Here is an 11,960-nt window from a genome sequence, read left to right on the forward strand (position 1 = left end):
ATCAACTGCCTTGCCTATGGCAGCTTCCTCTGCAGACTGTTGCTTCTTTTCCTGGCTGCTTAATCCTTTCCTCATATAGATGCCTCCTCCCAGCAGTGATTGCTAGAAGCCCCATAGGCCTTTAGTGCCTCGGGTTTGCCCCACCCCCTCTGACCCTTCCCTTGCACAGGCATGAACCTGGCCCACACCACTGTGCTCCTGTGGGCGTGGGGGAGCCTCCAGGCCTTTGAAATAGTGGAGAAAGAGAACATCTTTCAGAGGACCCCCTGCCCGGCTTTCCTGATGTTTGACAACGCGGCCTACCTGACCGACATGAGCTTCGAGCTCCCCTGCCCCTGCAAGCCGGAGGAGGTGTCCGCTGTCGTCTGGTACTATCAGAAGCACCTGGGCAGCAGCCACACCAAAGTGCTGACGGACTTTGATGGGCGGGTGCTGACGGAGGCCGCCCAGGTGCGCGTGGGCAGCGACATGCTGGTCCGCTTCAGCATCCGCATGTTCAGCCTCTTAGTCTTCCGGGCGCAGCCGGAGGACTCCGGCTTGTATTTTTGCGGCACCCGCAAGGGGGACTACTTTTACGCCTATGACGTGGACATCCAGAGCAGTGAGGGGATGGTGGCTACCTTCAAGGACCAGGGCCAGGAACCCTTGGAAGACGAGTACCACGGGAGCCTCCGCGTCTTCACCACCTTCTGGGAGTGGACCCCCTGCGACCGCTGCGGGGTGCGCGGGGAGCAGTGGCGTATCGGTCTGTGCTACCTGCAGAGCCCGGACCTCTCTCCCCGCTACCGCAAGATACTGCCCAACGTGGTGTCTTGCGGTTCGAGAGCTGTGCCCAGGCAGCTCCGGGCCAAGGCCAGCGACCACAACCCCGAGCTGCTGGTTCGGAGCTGCCTGATGCCCTGCGAGAAGAAGAAGAAGGTCCAGGAGGGCGTGATGGCCATCTTCAACTATGTGTCCAAAGTGGGCAGCCGGCCCTGGTTGCCTCAGGTGCCCATTCAGTTCCACCAGCAGAGGCTGGGCCATGGACTCATCATCTCCTGCCCCGGGGCCCGGCCAGAGCACGCAGTGGCCTGGGACAAGGACCACCAGTACCTCTACCGCACGCAGTACCTGAAGGGCGTCAATGGGTCCATGAGGGTGTTCATCGACCACGGCAACCATCTTCACATCCGCTTCACCCAGCTGGAAGACCGGGGCATCTACTATTGCTGGCGGCAGGGCGAGCGCATTGCTGGGTTCCGACTGGGCGTGACATCTCCAGGTCGCTACCCGGTCTCCTTCTCCGACCCCGAGACTCGGGCCGCCCTGGGGCTCATTCTGATAGGCTACATGCTCATCACGGTCATCTTTATCAGCATTCACCTTTGTCGTTGCTGCTGTTACTTATTCCGTTTTTGTCCCAACTTCTCCCCCAGGCTCTCTCGCCCCCAGCTCTGAAGACCAGCTGTGCTCAAATGGGTTTGTTAAATGGTACCAGATGCCTCTGGTTGGGGGCGGGGCATGCGAACCTGCCCCCCATTTTCGTGAGCAAGTCTGGAACCTCATCTGGGAAGCAGGGAAGCCTGAGCAGGTGGGAGATGGGGAACTGAGTCCAGGATGGAAGTAGTCAGAGTGCACGTGTCTTCTGACTTCATGCTTAGAGAAGGAAGAAGGTAACCTAATATTTATCTGCTATCTGGTGTTGACTGTGTTTGATGTGCTTTATTTTCTTGCCTTCGTGGATTGCCAAGTGGGTGCTGTTTGAACTGAAGGTAGCAGAGAGAGGAAGAAAAGAGTTGGGGTACCTAGTATATCCTCTTTGTCTTCTTTCCCAGCCTCATCCCAGGACCAGCAGGTAGAAATGGTGAGTTTGGGAATAAAGGTAGAGACCAGGACAGGAGAAATGGGTGAGGAAAGTGGAGAGTGAATTCAGGGCTTTCCTGAGAGATGGCACCCAGCCTGGGGCTGGAGGTGAGAAGAGGAGCCAGAAGCAAAGGCAGTGGGTGCATGGGGCACCAGGGCTGGAGAGCAGAGCAGGGTTGGAGGTGGGATTTGTCATGTGGCCATTTCTGGGGATGCTGGGAGCCCCAAGATGATCAGTGATAAGAAGCAAGTTGTGTCTTGCCTGAGGCTGCTTCCTGTCCTCTGCTCCAGCCTCAGCCTCCGCTGAACAGATCAGAGTCCACTCTGGGGAAGGCCACAGCAGTTGTCTTTATTTGTTGCATTTATGTCAGTGACTAAAGCCCGCAGCAATGCCCCAAAGGTTAGCAGCAGTGGGTGGCAGGAGGGAATGGGGGAAGGGTATGCAGTTAAGTCCCTCTGACTTGGACGGAGATGGGGACCCTGGAGTGGGCTTCAGAGCCCCACTTGTGGGCACTGATCATCTCATGCCCACTAGTCTCCCTGTGAACAGCAGAACAGGTACTCAGGGTGAAAGTGTCTGCCCCAAGCTTTCCTGCCTCCAGGCTGCGGGAACACAAACCAGTGTCTTCACTCTGCATGGGCCTCAGGTTCCAAATCATAAAATAAAGTGCTACCTAAAACATGGGGAGGTGGGTATGTTTTGTATTTGACTAAGAGGGGACTACAGGGGCCTTGGTTTAGGGAAGAGCAGTGATCACTGTGGGGAGAGGAGGTTGGGTGGCAACAGAGGCTTCGCCTAGCAGTGTTTCCTGGGTCAGGTGGCAGTTGCAGGGGCTCACAGGCCTGGATGGACAAGGTTTACAAAGCAAGGAAAGGGCCTTGAGGGCTGGGACAAAGCAGGCCCCACTCCCATGAACAGCAGCCTCTTCCTTTCCTGTGTCAGCATCTTCAAGAGGATAAGTCACTTTCTTGATTCCCACGACCCAAAGGCCAAGTGTAACTGCTCACCCACGACCCCAACTCTGATGTCTAGCATCATCCCAAGCGCTGCCCCCACCATCTCTACCTGCTCACTCCAGCCTGTATTGGAGTCCTCCTGGGCTTGACCTCTCTGTACCCACAGCAATGGACAAGGCCCCCTTCTACTCCCTCCCAGCACCCCTTTCCTCTGCACTTACACTATACTTCCCCCAAGCACAGAGAATCAAGCTCACACGGGCCCACGGCATGCCCATGTGGCAGCTCAGTGGGCCTGAGACACTCGACGCATCGCTCAGGAGGCCCCTCTGCGATCTGAGCAGGCCAGGAATTCTGTCCGCTGACTCTCCCAGTTGGCAGGATAGCCCCACCTACCCTCAGACTGGTCAGAGTCAGTCTAGAAGAATAAGCCTCTGGCCAAGGCCACCTTGCCTTGGGGACTTCCTCTGCTTGTCTCAGACTCTCAGTTTTCCTCTAGCAGCTCAAGGAAACTCGAAGGCCCCATTCTGGAGGCCCCAGACACCTCCAGCTCTGGCAACAGTTGCCATGACAACAGAGGTTCGGGATACGGAGGGCAGGGTGATTTATGAGGTCTCTCTGCCCTCCCCGCTTTCTCTCCTCCCTCCCAATTCTAGCCCAAGCTGCTGGCCGTGCCCCTTCAGGCCACCCTTTGGGGTGAGTGCCCTGTTAGTGTTGCTGGGTGTGGGGTGGGTGCTGTCTGACAGGCTTAATGCTGCTGGAGCCTAGGGTGGCAAGCTGGCATAGAGATGGAGCAGGAAGAGGAGCAACTGGATTGGGTGGGAACTCAATTCTGGGGAAATTAACTAGCAGAGAAGGGACAGCTACCCTGACTCCTGCTGCAGATGCCTCACACGGTGGGGCAGTGACCGCCAGATGAGTCCTGCTCACATCACATCCTTGTGCTCCTGCTTGGACTCCTTAATGACCTGAAGGGGACACAGAAGGTGCCACAGTTAGGAGCTCACACAGACTCCAGGTCCACCACAGTTAGGCAATGTGACCTGGGACAAGTTCCCAGCCTTCCAACTTTTCTATGATAGTAACCGGAACGCCGCCACGCGGCAGTCAGAGGGGGAAACGAGCTAATCCTGTCAAACATCTAGCAAACATCCGCCTGGCACATGCTGAGCTGCCGTTGTAAGCTTAGCTAGTTTTGTTGCTGGTACGGTGGGGAGGGGATATGCCCAATCTCCTCTTCCCATTCTTCTGCCAGGTCCCTTTCACCAAGCTGAAAGTTGAAAGTTGGGAGTGAAAGTTACTAATTTTCTTTCTCTCTCCCCCAGGCCTGTGGGGGCATCTGAGTCTGAGGGTGAGAAAGGGAGAAAGAAAGCGAATCAGGACCCTGTCCCGTGGCCTAAGCATCTAGGCTGCCCTTAGTGTAGGGACTGGGGAATGGAATTATATCCGGGCTTCTTCCCCTCCTCCAGAGCCTCCCAGAGGAACTCTTGGGAGGTATGGAGAACCTTCTATATGCCAGTCTAGGCTTTCTCCCGGAGCCTTCTGGGACCAGAATCTTGGGCCTGCCCTCCTCACCTCTCCATCCCGCATCTCCACGGTCTTCACCACAATGTTCCTCTTGAGGTGGCCTTCTGACACGGACTTGGTGTCCAGGCTGGTTTCTGCAGACATGAGGAGAGGAGGCCTCCATAGGTTCTCAGAGCCCTAGACATCCTCTCCCACCCTTGGTTTCTCCCTGAGACCCCTAATCATGAGTACAAAAGCCAATCCAACCAGAGAAGTCCTAGGCTCTCCCAGAGGGGCTGGCAACCTCCTGAGTCCCCATGGTGCCAAGCAAGCCCTCACTGCCCTGCTTGCTGTCTTGGCCTGGCTGCATTTCAGCCCCTCTGCAGTCCCTCACCTGGCCCCTGGCTCCCTGGCAACCCAGCATCATGCCAAGGAAAGAGCATGTGGTTATTGAAGTCAGGCAGGCCAGAGCTTGAGTCCCAGCTCAGCCACATGACTCTGGGTAAGTTAATTTACCTCTTCCAAACTCAGTGTCCTCATCTACAAAATGGGGATGCTGCTGCCTACTTCTCTAGGTGGAAGTAGTGAGTCAGTTAACTGAAATAATGTGTTTAAAACAATGGGCACGGATTCGTGTTCTATACGCATGGGTCCCTCTCCCATCCCTCTTCCCTTTTCCTGCTTCTCTCTGCCACTTCTCTAGGACCCTTTTTTGTCTGGCATGTGGCAGTATTGCCTCTACCTGGCCTGCTGGTTAACTCGTCTGATACTGAACTAAGCCCTAGGACATGCATAGCTAGTGTTCCTAAATTTCTAGTCCAGAAGAATTATATTTTCCCTCAGCTGAGAATTGAGGGCCACATACAAGTAAGAAGTAATTTATTCCCCCCTGCAGAGAGAAAAATATAATATGTCACACTCACTAATGTTTACTATTAAGAGCAGGGGATATAAAACTTTATTCACTCCAAGAGCAGCAATCTAGAGGGAAATAATCCTCTGGGCTGAATCAGCCCTGAGCTGAACAACCGAGGCTCAGGGAAAGAGGAATCAGGCCAAGAGCCTGGCCGCCAGGCACCGTGAGACTTTAGGGGCCCTCCCGGTGATGGGAAGAGGTGAGGCAGAAGCTGGTGTTTGCTCAGAGGCCCAGAGCATCTCAGCTGAGTGCCTGAGGACTTAGCACCTTGAACACCGGCCAACTCTACTACTTTAATGTACATTTACCCTGTGCCAGGTCCTGGACTGGGTGCTGAGATTGCTGGGGAAATGACATAGGGTTGGCCCTTTAGGGAAACCTGGGAGGAGAGAGCTCAAGAAGATGGGGAGAGTGGGCTTGGTGAGCTTGCTCCCTATCAAGCTGAGAAAAGCACCATGTCTAAAAGGCAGGCAGCTAACCGAGAGCCGGCGGGGCTCCATCTACAACCTGGTGAGCCTGAATTGGTATAACTTGTATTGTGAGGCTTTTGAGGTGTCTTGTGACCTTGTGACTTTCCCCTTCTTTGCTGCTTTTGCCCCCTGTAGTGACAAGCAGTTAAAAAAACACACAAACATCAAACACTCAGCTGGACAGGGGTCTGCAGACAGGAGAGAGGTTAAGACCCTCACTCAGGTCTGCAGTGGAATGGGGAGTGGGCATGGGAGGAGGGACAAAGGGCAGAGCAGGACAGGAGTGGCTGCAAGCCCCACCTGGAATGCTCTGGGATGGTGTGTTCTGACTGGAAGTTGTGCCGTGAATAATGAAGGTCCCCACAGAGAGCATTGGGCCCCTCTGCCCTGGTCCTCGGCCTCAGACCAGAAGAGCAACCCACAGGCCTAGGGGAGGGGGCGGGAATCCAACACTCTGCCCACAAAACCCTGTTCTACTGACCTCGGATCTGCAGGTTGGAGAAGGTCTGCACAGGAATGGTGATGCTGAAAGACAGCAGAAGGAGAGGGGTGACCAGCCTGCCAGAGGACATTCCCAGGCCAGATTCTGGTCCAGGGTCGTCATGATAGCTTCGAGGCCCTTTTCCTTGCCAGGAAAGGCAAACCCCCATCTCTTAGCTTCTCCAGCAGCCAGTGCTCTGAGGATGACTGCAGGGAGGGGAGAGCAATGAAGAGAGTTCCCAGGAGGCAGAGGAGATTGGTCAGCAGAAAAGAAGTCCAGTCTTTGTTGGGAGGGTGGGGAGTGAGCCTTTTAGTTTGGAAGATAACCCAAGTCCTTACCCTAGGATCTGATCAACATGGGCTGAATTGAATCCATCCATTCATTCATCAGGCATTTATGAATACCAACTGTGTTTTAGGTGAGCACTGTGCTGGGCGCTGGGATAGGAGGGGGCTGGTCACGAGGCTGAATAAGACAGTCCCTGATGGGGCTTCCCAGGTGGCGCAGTGGTAAAGAACACACCTGCCAAAGCAGGAGACATAAGAGACGTGGGTTCTATCCCTGGGTCGGGAAGACCCGCTGGAGAAGGAAATGGCAACTCACTCCAGTATTCTTGCCTGGGAAATCCCATAGACATAGGAACCTGACGGGCTAACATCTATGGGAGTCGCAAAGAGGTGGACATGTCCGAGCACACATGCACGCATGAAGGGAGCAAGGCGACTCTGGGGCGGGGCAGTAGGGCAGGCGGCCTGTCTGGGCTCACCGGTTCTCCTCGCCCTCTAGCAGCTTCCTGTAGGTGGCGATCTCGATGTCCAGGGCCAGTTTGACGTTGAGCAGATCCTGGTATTCCTGCAGGTGGCGCGCCATCTCGTCCTTGAGGCTCTGCCCCTCTTCCTCCAGCCGGGCCAGCGCCTCCTGGTAACTCGCCGCCTCCCGCGCGTGGCGCTCCTCTTGCTCGCGCATCTGCCGCTCCAGGGACTCGTTCTGTGGGTGGAGCCGGACCGTTCCCCGAGACCCCGCCCCAAGTAACTTTTCAGAGCTCCGCCCCAGACGGTCCTTCAGCATCTGCTAGGGCTGTAGGTCCCAGGTCCCCGGCTCGCTCACCCCGTACCCCTCCTCCGCCTGCGGCCCCGCCTGTGCTCACCGTGCCGCGCAAGGACTCCAGGTCGCAGGTCAAGGCCTGCAGCTGCCGCCGGTAGTCGTTGGCCTCATGCTTGGCCTGGCGGAGCAGCTCCGCGTTGCGGGCGGCGGCGTCGTTGAGGTCCGCAAACTAGATGAGGAGAGGGCTTTATGCTGGAGGGCGGTCTGGGGCCGCATATCGCGGGAGCTTAGTGGGCCCCGGGGATTGGTACGCAGTCTGGAGGATCAGGGAGATGGGCCGGACGGTAGGGTTGTTTTCCAGCCCACCCCACGCCATTGGCACTGGGTGGGATTATTCACAGTCACCCGTGGCCCATGGACACAGACACTGCCACTTCTCTAGCATCTAGCTCAGTGCCTGATGAGGGAACGCATGAATGAGCAGAGGGTGTCACAGAGCCCAGACTCTCCAGTAGCTCCATCCTCGGGACTGAATCCTGTCCTCCTCGGTCACACACAGGGAGCTCTGGTGAGCAGAGACCAGGTCCTAATAACCCTCTCTCCCCCAGCCTGCACTGAATCCCTCATGGCTCCATCACGCCTTAACCTGCTCAGAACCATCACTGACTTCTGCCACTTACACTCCTCAGCTCCATGCCCTGGGCCAGGATCTCCGGGCCCCCACTCTTCTGTGCTTTATGGCCTCTACTCAGGCTGTGTCCTGCATGCCCTTCCTGAATGCCCTTTCTCTCTTCTCTTTATGTTCATAGGCTGCCAGTCCCGCCTGGCTCCACTGCCTCCCATGAAATCCGTCCTGCTCCCACATTGCGTGTAAACCCTGCCCTGCTGTGTTCTTCATAGACATCAGACTGAGTGACATCACATCTCCCTGGTCAGATGTGTCTCTGTATGCTGGGCAGAGCTTGGCATGCAGCAGATGCTCAATAACGCAGGATGCAGATGGCAGAAGCATCAAGAATGTGGGCTTGGGACTTCCTTGGCAGTCCAGTGGTTAAAGCCCCACCCTTCGAATGCGGGAGGCATGGGTTTGATCCCTGGTCAAGGAACTAACATCCCACATGCTTCGAGGCATGACCAAAAAAGCCCCCCAGATAAACAGTTAAAAAAAAAGAATACAGGCTCTTAAGTGAGACAGCTAGGGTTAGAAATCCAGCTCTATTGCTTAGGAGCTGTGTGAGTTTGGTCAAATTGGTTAATCTCTCTGGACTTTAGTTCTGTCATCTATCAAAGAACAGTACCTACTTCATGGTAAGATAATCCTTGCAAAGCATAGGGCCTAAACACAAGAGTGTTGGCTAGTAGTCAATAGCAACAGATACTAATAAGTACTTATTGGAAGTAATACTGCCTGTATGACCCTGGGCAAGTCGCCTCACTTCTTTGGTGAAGGTCAGTCACTCAAAGAGGATCCTCTCCCAGCTTCCTCCACCCTCCTTCCCTGATTCTTTTGTATGGAGCCAGGAGGGCTGCCTGGAGAAGGCAGGCTGGCCCAAAGTCAGGGCTACCTTGGACCGGTACCACTCCTCCGCCTCATGCATGTTGCTGGATGCCACTGCCTCATACTGTGTGCGGATCTCTCTCAGGGCCGCTGTGAGGTCAGGCTTGGCTACATCCATCTCCACGTGGACCTGCTGCTGGGCCAGCTGCTCCTGGAGCTCCCGCACCTCCTGGCCAGGGTGAGAGAAGAGTTGCCAGGCCTCAGGGACCAGCTGCAACTGGGGCTTCCCCCTAGCATCATGCCCTCTTCTTTCTGCCCCTTGGACACGAACATTGGCTAGGGGAGATGGGATGCTCCTAGTTGGAGGAAATGGTGTTGTCCAGGATAAGGGAAGAAGGGGGTTAGTTTGGGGGCCCCAGGGTGTCCTCCTCCCAGGCCTGGAAGTCAGGAGCACTGGAAGCGTGTCTGTGTTCTCGTGAAAGAATGTCTGAGTCCTGTGGTGTGGATGTGCCTATGGGTTCCTGGGTTCCCTGAGCCCATGGATTCTGAATCTATTATCTGAAGTCAGAGCTCAGTGGGGTCTTTTTTTTTTTTTTTAAGGTATGGCTGTCATTTCAATGGAAAGAGATGGCAGAGGGAGTGGAGTCATAGAGACCAACTGTGTGACCTTAGCACATTCTTTAACCTCTCTGGGCTTCAGGGTTCTCCTCTGTGAAAAGGAGATAACACTGGAAACACCCCTATCTCACAGGGCTGTAGTGAAGAAGAATGAGGCAACAGGGCCCACTTTAAGTGGAGTGTGTGTCGAGGTGCATCTTACCGGGGGCTGGGGGTGCTCTCTTATCTGTCTCTAGCTCTGCCTCCCTCAGTCTCTCTCTGCATCTCTTTCTCTGTCTCTCATTTTCTTTCTCTGTCAGTGTGTCCCTTTCTCTCTCTGAATATCTGTCTCTGTCTCCCCATCTCTTTCCCTCAGTTCCAGTCTCTGTGTTGGCCTTTTTTCCCCTTCTTCCCGATCTTACCTCCTCATGGATCTTCCTCAAGAACCGGATTTCCTCCTCCAGAGACTCAATCTTCCTCTCCAGATCCAGACGGGCCAGGGTGGCTTCATCTGCTTCCTGGAGCAGGGTGGGGCAAAGGGCCACTCTGACCCCAGACTCGTCCTGTCTGCTCCCTAGTCTAATCTGATCTCTCCTTTTGTGGCTGGTGGGGGGCAGGGAGAGCACGTTGCTCTGGAGGGCTGGGCTTAGGGACTGTGTTGGGTGGGCTGCCATCAACATTTTCCCCCTCCCCGATCCCTCCTCACCACCCTGACCTGTCGATAGGCAGCCAGGTTGTTCTCAGCCTCCAGCCTCTGGTTGGTTTCATCCTGGAGCCTGAGGTAGAGAGACACACTCCTGGGTCTGGGCTCTTCTGACGACTGTGGGGACCCCTCCCCTGATCTCCCTGCCAGAGAGATACTCTCCCACCCTCAGGACCAGAGGAGCAGAAGGAGGAGTGAGGGGCAGAAGTATTCTAGACAGAGCCTTGGCCAGAAGGATGAGCAGACAAGAGCCTGTGCTTTAAGTCATTACCAAGGTGCCTTATCAGGGTTGCTGCACCTGCTCCTGCTCACACAGGCGCTTCCACCAACCTATACTCATTCCTTCCATACACACACACACACACACACACACACACACACACACGTCTTCTCACACTTGAAGTCACACACGCATACTCTGCCAGCTCGGCAAGGACCATACCCCTGGCATTTCCTGTGACCTTCAGAAATGGGTTTATTAAGATCTCCACCTTACAGCTGTGCAAGTTGAAGCACCTTGACTAGGGTCATAAGCTGGGGACAGGCAGAGTCACCTGTGTTCTGAAGCCAGGCTTACCTGCTGTCTCCACTATTGCCTGTATCCCAGCCCAGTCCTCCTGGTGCACCCCCATCTTCCCTTCCAATTCCTCCTCTAGACAGAGCTAAAAATAAGTGTATTCTCTGTGCACAGTCGCAAGGCCCCGCAGTGAATAAAACTCAGAGAGACTGCCCACTAGGATCCCTGACTGTCCGCTTTCCTCAGCGGGAAGGTGTTGACGGTACAGCGGCTCCCTGGCAGGTTTTTGGGAATCAGATCCCCGGAAACCAGACTCTGAGCCTCGTCCCAGGCCCTCCATCATCTGAGAACAAGGATCGCCCTCCCTCCTAAAGGCGGGAAACGGGAACAGGAAGGCAGAGCTCCGCCTGAGACCTGCAGGCGCCCCCTCCCGGGACTCAGTCCTCCCGGTTCAGGAGGCCCCTCTGTGGCTCCTCTCCTCACTTCTGCCTCAAGGTGCCCAGGTCCTGTGCCAGGTTGTCCCTCTCCACCTCGAGCCGGGCGCTGTTGGCAGTGAGTTGATCGAGCCGCAGGCGCAGCTCGCGCAGCTCCGCCTGGTAGACGTCGGCCAGCTTGGTGGGCTCCTTGGCCCGCAGCTGGTTGAGCTCGGCAGCCAGCGCCTTGTTCTGCTGCTCCAGGAAGCGCACCTTCTCAATGTAGCTGGCGAAGCGGTCATTGAGCTCCATCATCTCTGCCCTCTCACTGGCCCGGGTCTCCTTGAAGCCGGAGTTGAGTGCCCCGGCCAGGGAGAAGTCCACCCGGGCTGGGAGTGGAGGCGGCATTCGAGCCAGGGACAGGCGGGTGCCGGGACCCAGGCGGCGGCCCCCCACCACCATCTCTGAGGAGGAGACATAGGAGCGGCGAGTGGCTGAGGTGACCCGTCTCCTCTCCATCCTGGCCTCACTCTGCCCGCTCCAGAGATGTGCAGGCTTTAAGGAGGAGGGGACTGGTCTGGCACGGCCCAGGCTGCCCCTGGCAACGCCCCCTGGCATAGCCTGAGGGGGTGGTGCTGGGCCACAGCCAAGCCACGGGGAGAACGCCTCTCATCCCACGGAGGCCACTGTGCCCCGAGGCAGGGGCACCAGAGCATGCCAGCCTCGGTCTGGCTCCAGACAGAGCTGCTAGTGGGCAGTTCCTGGGGCCGATGCTGTCTGAAACCCTGACCACTGAGCAAGCAGACCCTTTCTCTGGAACCGTGGGTCAGGGAAGGGCTGGACCAGATGACCCCAGACCTGTCTTCTCACTCTTAGATCCCATGACCCAGGCCCTCCCTCAGTGTTCTCCTTCCAGTGTCTGGTATTTGTTGGGAACTTGACGAAGAATAAACCTGTTCCCTACTCTCAGGAAACAGCCTGTGTTAGATTTCCTGACCACCTCAGTCCCAGCAGAT

General features: G+C 56.0%; 2 protein-coding genes across 3 annotated transcripts; one reads left to right on the top strand and one right to left on the bottom strand.

Annotated features, from left to right (window-relative positions):
* Window positions 1-171: 171 nt before the first annotated feature.
* FAM187A (family with sequence similarity 187 member A) lies at window positions 172-2,318 on the top strand. Its single transcript, XM_061392120.1, has one exon. The coding sequence runs from the start codon at window positions 172-174 to the stop codon at window positions 1,435-1,437; it is 1,266 nt and encodes a 421-aa protein (XP_061248104.1). The 3' UTR covers window positions 1,438-2,318.
* GFAP (glial fibrillary acidic protein) lies at window positions 2,172-11,512 on the bottom strand. 2 transcript variants are annotated; one of them, XM_061392118.1, is made up of 10 exons: window positions 11,015-11,512; window positions 10,027-10,087; window positions 9,734-9,829; window positions 8,782-8,943; window positions 7,320-7,445; window positions 6,939-7,159; window positions 6,173-6,216; window positions 5,701-5,820; window positions 4,375-4,460; window positions 2,172-3,767 (listed from the first exon to the last, which is right to left on the bottom strand). In XM_061392118.1, the coding sequence occupies exons 1-10, from the start codon at window positions 11,461-11,463 to the stop codon at window positions 3,726-3,728; spliced, it is 1,407 nt and encodes a 468-aa protein (XP_061248102.1). In that variant the 5' UTR covers window positions 11,464-11,512; the 3' UTR covers window positions 2,172-3,725. The 2 variants fall into 2 exon arrangements, with proteins under 2 accessions (XP_061248102.1, XP_061248103.1); XM_061392119.1 differs by lacking the exon at window positions 5,701-5,820 and having other exon boundaries at window positions 11,015-11,490.
* Between the last annotated feature and the right edge of the window lie 448 nt (window positions 11,513-11,960).

This window comes from Bos javanicus, chromosome 19 (assembly GCF_032452875.1).
Source record: "Bos javanicus breed banteng chromosome 19, ARS-OSU_banteng_1.0, whole genome shotgun sequence".
Taxonomy (NCBI): domain Eukaryota; kingdom Metazoa; phylum Chordata; class Mammalia; order Artiodactyla; family Bovidae; genus Bos; species Bos javanicus.